Genomic DNA, 9,671 nt, shown 5'->3' on the forward strand with positions numbered 1-9,671 from the left:
ATTCTGCAGTGCACATGGAATATTTCCACATCTTTAAAGCATTAAAAAAAGAAGATACAAAATTATGATTTTCTGTGTAACTTACATTCAAACATTGATGTAAGTAACATTTCAGGTAAGATTAAATACATCAGAATGATAAAACTGAATGTAGAACATTGCTTCATGTTTTGTCACGATGGAATAAAAAACCCTTTCAGTTTAAGACTTCTAATCAAAGTCGTTTTGCTTTGAAAAATAATATTCAGAATATTTTGTAACAATGAAATCTCTTGGCATTTCTTTTTGATTTCTAGAAACTCATGTGTTCTTCTGTCACCCTCAGACATGAGTACATTTCATCTAACAGGCTGCAACAGTAACTGTATTGCAATAATATTCTTTTTCTACCACTTACAATGTAGAACATGTATATGTAACTCAAGCAAACCATGCAAAGAGTCTACACTGCACTACATGTCTTTAAAAAAAGAAGGAAAGAACAAAATAATAACTTGACCTTGTTTTTCAAATGTCTGTTATTTGTCTTTTGGAAATGACTGCATATAATCCAAGACAGTGCTCCTTCCAAGATTATAGAACTTGTCAAGTATCTTTGTTGGTGCCAGGGTCAAGTTCCCGTTTTGTGTCGGTGCTAAGCAAACTGAGATTCAAAATGTTACATTCTAGCGAATGACTGATTTGGTCCAGCAAGAGTGAAGACGATGTGGCAAGGCCCCTGAGAAGCACAGCAGTACCTGATTAACCCGTTGAGGACAAGTCCTGAGTACACTCGGGCAGGTGTCTATGGGAGATGCGTGTTCTAGCAAAATCAAACTGTCCTCGAAGGGTTAACACTGACATTCCTGTAAAATTGGCTGATTTGATGATTGCATCACTATGCAAGATCACCATTTTGAAATAGAATATAGATTCTGCAGTCGATTCCATGTAAAATTGATGTCTCTTAGTGCCGCTGCACAAAACTGAACACCAACAATCCATATAGCTATGGATGAATTCCAAGTTCTGGCAGAGCTGAAGTAGCTTGCATGTACAAGTGTTGTGTGTCCTCTGTGCAATGCTGAATCAGGGAGGGGGAGATTATTTCTTGGCAAACGCAATCTTCAGGGTGTTGGACGGTGTGATCTTGAAGCCCTGCAGTGCGTCTTTCGCCGTGCCGGACTGCTGCTCGTTGCCGAACTCTACGAAGGCGATGTCGTGTCTACCAGGAACAAGTCGGACCTCCTTGTAGCCGTTGAACCTGCGAAGTAACAAGAAACAAAAATAATGGGTCTACTCTAGCCAAGCATTTGATTGCGGCCACTGTTACATATTCACAAAGCAACATAAAACTAAAACACACTTCATAAAAGGCCTCAAAATACATCTTGCTTTATTTGCTTGAGCAGTATCTCCAAATCTCACGTACAGAATTAAATCTCATGGTAATAACCCAAACACAAATTTTTCGGAAATGAAAAACCCACCTCAAGTTACTCAATGCATTCCCTCTGTGTACAGAGAATAATGGTTAGATATCCTCTTTTTTTTTTTTTTTTGGGGGGGGGGGGTCTGAATAAATTTACTGGAAATCTAAAGTATTGCCCCTCCCTTCCTCCTAACAGTAGGAAGCTTCTATTGATTATTCTGAGGAAAGGTCTAAATTACCTACAGTGTACCTCTACGGTATACCAGCTTATACAAGGAATTGTATTTTCAGGTTTTCAAGAGACACACAAACTTTATACAAAATGATGATACTTACTGTTTGAAGAGAACCTCCAGCATGAGCTCATTGGTTTCCTCTGGTAGGTTAGTTAAGAACAGGATGTTATTAGGCTCATCCGGCACGACGACTGCGGAATTGAAAAGAAAAATCGGCAGAATGTTAGGATACTCGATTAAAGAGAAGCCCACATGTAAGTAAATGGCAGCTCCTCATTGTTTTACCCTATGGGAGCCTTGCGATAAGAGTAGTGACTGTGACTGTTCAATGACAGTGAAGAATGAGACTAACAATTAATACCCACTAGGTAAAAATGTGTGTGTGTGTGTGAGTGAGTGTGTGTGTGTGTGTGTGTGTGTGTGTGTGTGTGTGTGTGTGTGTGTGTGTGTGTGTGTGTGTGTGGTGGGGGGTGGGGTGATAATACGTAAGTCAATGGGCCAACGGGTTGGGGGGGGGGTGGGTGGGGGAATGACAACAGGTCAATGAGCCAAAGGTGGGGGGGGGGGGGTGAAAATTTAAAGCCAATGGGACAAAGGTTGCTTTTTTCGGGGGGGGGGGGGGGGGGCATGACAGTAAGCCAATGGGCCAAAGGGTGGGGGAGGGGGAGGAGGGTTAGGAGTATGTGCAGCAGAAATCATCATTTTGACATTGCTAAATCATCCATGTTCGAAATATGGTTGCCAAAATCCCCTCCCTCATCAAAACCAGGGAGGTACAATCAGGGAAACACATACAGACATGTAGACATATACTGTGTGTACTATAATTATCATACTGTGTGTACTGTAGACACATATTGTGTGTACTGTATACTGTGTGTACGGTGTACAAAATATATTGAGTGACTCTAATTTATTTGTTTGCTTCTTTGTTCGTTTTTGTTGCGAAACAGGACTTCCTGAATATTGTGCTTCTGATTATAAACCCGTTGAGACTCGCTAAATTAGTTTCATGAATTTAGCGAGTCAGGTGCTAACACGCAAAAATATTGGATGAACGTGCACGGTTACCTTCTCCGTTCTGCGCGTGCTGTACTTCACAATCGCGAATTTAACCACTCGCGAATTGTCGTGAAGTCAGACTCACTAAATACACTTTGCTACACTCGCGAAGCAGTGATGCATTGGAGAGCATTGGAGTCCAACAGGAAGGCCACAGCTACACAACAATTGATGTCCTTTTACAATTGGCAAACAAAGCACACGCAATACGAGTTCATCGGGTGGAATTTTGGGCATGAGGGGGGGTAAGGTTAACATCAGAGGGGGGAACATGAAGCCTCTGAAAACTCACCAGGTGGGGCTGGAGGGGGCTGTACTGGAGGCATCATACCCATGTCCATGAGCGATGGAGGTTGGTTGACGGGCGGGGCTCCAGGCATTGGGATCTGTGACGGGGGCGGGATGGCCACCGCTGGCTCCTGGTTCCTCCCCTGCTTGTTCTTCTTACCACGCTCTGATGAAAAGGAAACAAGCAAACAGGGAAAGACAACTTGAATACATGAAGACACTACAGAATGAAACCCAAGATTGGATATTTAATTTCCACACACTATAAAATACACAATATCTCGTTATGGAAGCAAGCCGATAATAAGGTGACAAAAGCATGTGGATCTACATTCTGGTGATACCACTTGTTTGGATTAATTGGCAGATAAACAGTCAAGTAAAGTTTTGTTAAAATCCTAGCCGTCTTACCCCCAAAATGAAGCCACCACGGCATATCAAAGGAACAGTGACTCCAATTTTGTCATAATGCTTTGGCTGTCACATGTTGTTTGCTCTCCTCAATATTTGACACATTTTAGATACAAGATTCTGTCACCCCAACAATGAATTAGATCCCAAGTGACACACATATTCTATTCCTGGGGCATACATCCGTAGCCACCACCAATGCAAAATAGTAACACTTGAAAAACAAGATACTATTGCAACTATACATTGCAACTGCATAGTACTTCATTCATTGACTATCACTAAAGTTCTATTTTGAAGCAAAGGTTCAGTGGTGGTCTAAACAATCCAAGCCCATATGAATATCAAACTGTATACTACACAGATGTCATTTTCATGGACTTAAATTCTCTACTTGTAAAAAAGTTTTTATAGTAGACAATGCAAATTATGTTCTAATATCGAATACTATGTCAGCCTAGGTCAGATATCGGACATGCTCTGGTATAAGAAGCAGAAAGCCTAATGACACACATAAAGTTTAATGTGCTGCATAGTCAAAATGCACTGCAAAAGTTAATATCATCGCCTCAATATGCCACAGTTACAGGTGCTTCATGGCGCCTATTACACAGTTATGGTTGCTTCAAAACCAGTGTCGAGACAGTCATAGCTGCAATGTGAACATGCACACAAACAAGCAAAAAGGTCACTTGCGAAAGATGAACAAATCTGGCTTTAGTTTTAATATAACATCACTGTCCATACCTGGTAGATCGGGCTTCCTTTTTTCTACTCTCTTCTCCCGCGGTACATACGTTCCCTGCATCTTGGCAATGGCGTCAGACTTTGTCTTGGCAAACTGGATTCTCTGTGGATGAGAGTCACAGGGTTAAACACACAAAGTCAGTCCTGGGGGTGTTTCATCAACGTTTGTCAGCGTTGACAATTTCAGCAAAATCCTTGGTTTTGATTGGCTGAGATGCGCTGGACACTGACTGTTACTATGGTGATTGTCAGCAAGTTGTCAGCGCTGACAAACGTTGATGAAACACCCCCCTGGTTGACACTGTACTTTGACTGAAAACGTGACGATCCATCAGACCCTGCAGATCACTTCACAAGGCAAACAACTTGCTTGCTTGGAGTTTGCTGCTGTACCAGTTTCGGGCTTCCTGGCCCGAATTCACGAAGGCGGTACAAATGAAATGAGATTTTTAAAATGAAAATGAAATGAAATGAAATGAAATGAGATTTTTATTTACCAAACAAACAAACAAACATCGTCAATAAAGTCACAACAATTAATAGTTAAGATATAGTTTGGCAAAAAAGAACTGGCAATAGCATGCAGGCTAGTCGAGGCCAGTCCTTTCAATGATATAGATTATGATATAACATATTTACAAATGAAACCATGGTTTAAACCATGGACAAAAACCATGGAGCACCAAGTGTTGCATGGCATATTTAGTTACGAAATCAGGTCATTTCGTCAATGAAATTATCATTTTGCAACGAAATGACAACATTCTGTAACTAAATGAACATATCGTCCACTAAATGATAATTTGTTAACGAAACGGTCGTTTTGTCGACGAAATGACCAATTTCATAACGAAATATTCCATGCGACACTTGGCGCTCCATGGTTTTTGTCCAAGGTTTAAACCATGGTTTCATTTGTACCACCTTCGTGAATTCGGGCCACTGTGTCCCAATGACATGGTTAACAAAGCAGGCAAAAGACTTGACAGTAATGGCTCAAACTCAATGTACTGATTATTCAATTGCAACCATCTCATCAAGGCCTCCATTTCAATCACACATCTATTGAAAGGGATGGTTTAGTATTTGTGGAGATGAAGATTGGGATTTTAGCTTATTGCGCATTTAATACTAAGACACCACTTGTGTATGATACAGTACAGACTATACCATTCTAAGAGGAGTTAAAGTTTATTTGATGAAAATTAGTTTTGGAGTGGCAGAGAGATCCAAAAGCAATGTAAAACAAAGCGATCATAATAAAAGGTGGGTCCAACCTTTTATGAGGTTCACTCTATTTTTATTTGGGATATTTCAGCCATTTCAAAACTAAGTTTCATCAAATGTTGAATTCCTCTTGGAATTACATCCTCTTTCACATTTCATTATAAGAGGTTTCATCTTATCCATTCATGGATTTGAAATTTGTGCGCATGTGATGTATGCGCATGCGCTGGCCGTCAATTCAGTGTAGCTCTCCCAAGGTCCTCTCGACCGAGTCACATTCAGTCATCAATTCGAACAGAAAGGGACTATTGGTGGAACCAAATGTTGCCCGAAGCCTGTTTGCAATACTTCAACTTAACTGGTAAGTCTTCAAATTGAAGAAATTTTAGGATTTTAAGTTGATATTTACCCGCGATACTAATCTGTCATGATCCTGAATGCTACAATGCGCAGCCCCATTTAGCTAAGCGTATGGGGCTGCTGGTCGCAGTTATCATGCAATAATGGTTTCGTACAATACGTGTCTCGCGGTACCGCGTCGAGTCAAACTAACGGCTCTGGTACAATGATTACTAAGACATGAGAGCACTTTGGGGTGAGTAAGTCTCACAGTGTTACTTTAACCTGAAACACAAACTAGGACAAGGAAATTCAGGGAAACTTTTGAGGTACCAAAACTTTATATTACCTTCAATCTGATAATTCCTTCATTGTTGTTACTCGGGTGGTATACTTCCTGTTTTTTGTCCTATTCATCGCACAGCCAGCACGGTTTGGTAAAGATTAAGCGCTTAAATAGACACTACTTCAGAGCCATTTTTCTCAGTTCACACGTTTCCCGAGTTTGTGCTTTCTTTCCAATATTTAGATAGGATGGAAGAGTCCGTTTGATTTGAGTTATTTTAAAGCTTAAAATCTGCTCTTTCATCATATGGTCTCAACTAAAAATTCATGCCTGGCGACTTTTGGTTTGTTTTGTGTTGCACAGTCACAAATAATACTAGACCTACATGTAACTGCAACCAGCCCGAACACGAAGCATTGTTTATTTGGAGAACCGGGGGTTAACAAAGACCAGATGTTGTTTTTAAGCTAATTATTTTAGGCGAAATGGAAGAAAAGGAAACCACAAATGCTCAAGTTCAACCATTTCTGCCGTACCATTGGCTTGTCGTAGAAGGGGAATCCTTGCATTGAGCGCAGGGCGTTGGTGGCGCTGGTGATGTCGCGGAAGATGACAAACGCCTGGCCCCTCATCTTCAGTGTCTTCAGTGCCACAATGTCCATGATCTGTCCGAACTGGGAGAATATGGCGTAGAGGGACTTCTTGAGTTCTGCAAAGAACAAAATGGGAAAGGATCCAGCTGAACCTTGTCATAACAAGGATGGATATCATACATGTGTAGGCAGATACTGAGTACCAGACATGACAAAATAATTTTGCAGGTCACATTCCTTTTATAATTTCATTTTTTTTTTTTTTTTTAATCCCTGCTATAGTGGGAACATTTTATTGGTCCCTGGCAGCTCTATACTACATGTATGTACAAAGTTTCCCTGTATCTGCATTTCAAACTGTCTTTAACGGTCCTGTTTACCTTTGGGAGCAGTTATTTAAAAAATGTTCAAGATATCACATTTGATGCATACAAGTATGTGTAGGTCTGTTGTATCACAAAACATCCTACAATGTATCATCAATACAATTTTGGCATTTAAGCCTAAAATATTAGGAGATATCAATAATTTTCTCCATAAACCATAACTGTAGGCGGTTTCCTCTGAAAACATTTTCATTATAACTATTGTTCATATTTTTGGTATAAATTTAAGAATACTTAACATCAATTATACGGATTCAAATATTTACATTGGTTGTTTCTATCCATAACTCACATTTTAGAACTGCTTAAAGCATTAATGCTGAGCTTTTGCTTCATCTGCAAATTATGGTAAATCATGCCTTTCATATTCATTGTCGTGATCATTTTACATACTAATTAAAACAAATACATAAACAATTAAAAATCACAAGCCATCATAGAGAAATGCCACATTACCTGAACATTGTGGAATCTGAATACTTGTCCCCTTTCCACAAATCTTTGATGAGACCAGCAATGCAAGATAACTTTTTGATACCCGAGAACATTCTAATCATGTAGACAGACAAGTTATCACAAACAGCAACAAAAAACAAGAACAAAAAAAAAAACCAGGAAAGTATGTACACATGTATGTGACCTTCATTGAATTTGAATCTTGAATATGTCACTTTATTTTGGTAAACATGTATGAATCACATGTATAAAGTAATATTATTTTTGCTCACCATCCTTCTTTATCTTCTCATTGAGATTGTTGATATAGATTGTGTGATTAGGAGCTGCCATCGCTTCTTTCCGAACTCCAGAAGACTTCACTCAGAAAGCTGCTGGAACACTAACACAAACTGAAAGAAAGAAGGGAACAAAAATCATAGTGAAGCAATGTGTTAAGTGAATTAAAACAATCACTATATAATCATATTTGCTACGATATACAATCTAATACATCTAATCTGGTGCATTGCATTGTTAAATTCAATGAAATCTTTTTCAGAGATGCCAGGTTCATTTTTTTTTTTTGGCGGGGGGGGGGGGGGGGGTCCAGTTTGCAGCAGCACACACAAAGATGTCCCCTGATTTCTCCAAACATTAGCATTTTATAGTTTTTCAAGATTGCATGCATTTCATAAATTCCCAACCATTCTGCCACATAAAAAATAATGCTATAATGTGTAAATCCCATAGGGGTGCTGGAAACCCGAGCCATCCACGACATTTCAGTCCATATTGTAATCCTCAAAATACAAGTACTCAGTAGGTAAAAGAAATACAAAGTCACAGGAGAAATCCTTACCATGCCAGGCATCTCTTGATATTTAAGATTTTGTATCAAGTCTAAACAAACATGGGATGATGGTGGTTGCCAAGAAACAGAACAAAATCTTAACGTTTTGTTAAAAAAGTCAAACAACAAATACAATGTACATTGTACATAAACAGCCAGTGGCGGATCCAGAGGGGGGGGCGCAACCGGCGCACGCCCCCCCCTTTATTTTTCGTTCAAAACAAAAGAAATAAAAGAAAAAAATGAAATAAAACCCGGAAGTGGCACCAGAAATATTAGTCACGCCCCCACTTTACAGAATTCCTGGATCAGCCCCTGTACAGCCCACACCACATTCTGCACCGTGAAGCGCTTGCAGGTCGCCTACCCATGCCATCCGCATCCCAGTTTGAAAAGCCCAGCGTCCGGTCTGAAGGTTTCTCCCCAGGGGCCGTTTCATAAAACTTGTCATCAGTGACAAGTTGTCATAGATGTGACAAGCTACTGAAATCCTTTAATCTGATTGGCTGAGAGCAAATTTGTCATTAAAAAATGTGGCAGTTGTCACTGATGACAAGTTTTATGAAACTGGGCCCCAGGAGTCATCATCATCTAGAATTTAGAAATCTAACGTTATAAGTAAAATTTACAGTATAATAAGTACTCGTTCATCCCTTACCGCAGCAGCGACCCCATACGGACAAATAGTGTCCTTTTGAGCGGTGAGTTGTTTACGTGTTGCAGTGCATTTGAGTGCATGGGTTGCTTCGGGGCGCTGTTACTAATACTGTGTTACAGCGCCCCGCGACGGGGTTAGTTCATCCCAAGAACTATCACAGACTCAGTCCGGGAAACCCGCTCATGAGGACCGCCCCCGCGTACGAGGATGGTCCCTCCTCATGAGGACCTCCCCCCTCCTCATGAGGCCCCCCGGGGAACGCCTCATGAGGCCCCCCTTCACTTCTTATTCATCTCACATCTGACGTATAAATTGTCGCAACTTTGCACGGTGATTTTTTGTTACACACACATGTCCACTATCCATGATGAAAAGAAGAAAAAATCCTGTCTGTTTTTTTTTTTTAAATCGAGTTTTAATCACCCGATGCAGAGCGCCCATCAAAACACGGGCGCCAACGCGTTCGCACAATGCAAGACTGCCGCACCTAGCGGCCTGATCCGACTAAATATTTTCGATGCTTTTTTCTGCGGCTCTCACCTCTCCGCGCACGAATTAGCCTCGTGAAGCTGAAGTCTGACATCTTTTTACACAAATTCGTAACGAGAAAAATTAAATCAGTACTAACCTGATCTTGTCCATATATTCCAAATTACTATTCCACACTGATAGAGTAGGTGGGTAGATGACATACTCCAGTTTGTTAGCAAAATAATCACTTTGTAGGTATGACGAGTTC

The 9,671-nt window shown here is 40.4% G+C and overlaps 1 protein-coding gene across 1 annotated transcript; it reads right to left on the minus strand.

Moving 5' to 3' along the window:
* Positions 1 to 1,026: 1,026 nt before the first annotated feature.
* Positions 1,027 to 7,775, minus strand: LOC139743841 (U1 small nuclear ribonucleoprotein A-like). The gene is made up of 6 exons (XM_071654295.1): positions 7,715 to 7,775; positions 6,544 to 6,716; positions 4,156 to 4,258; positions 3,002 to 3,163; positions 1,748 to 1,838; positions 1,027 to 1,243 (listed from the first exon to the last, which is right to left on the minus strand). Exons 1-6 carry the CDS (start codon positions 7,773 to 7,775, stop codon positions 1,084 to 1,086), a joined length of 750 nt encoding a protein of 249 aa, XP_071510396.1. The 3' UTR covers positions 1,027 to 1,083.
* Between the last annotated feature and the right edge of the window lie 1,896 nt (positions 7,776 to 9,671).

Source organism: Diadema antillarum, unplaced genomic scaffold (assembly GCF_040938485.1).
Source record: "Diadema antillarum isolate AM-2024a unplaced genomic scaffold, OU_Dant_1.0 seq00001111_RagTag, whole genome shotgun sequence".
NCBI lineage: Eukaryota > Metazoa > Echinodermata > Echinoidea > Diadematoida > Diadematidae > Diadema > Diadema antillarum.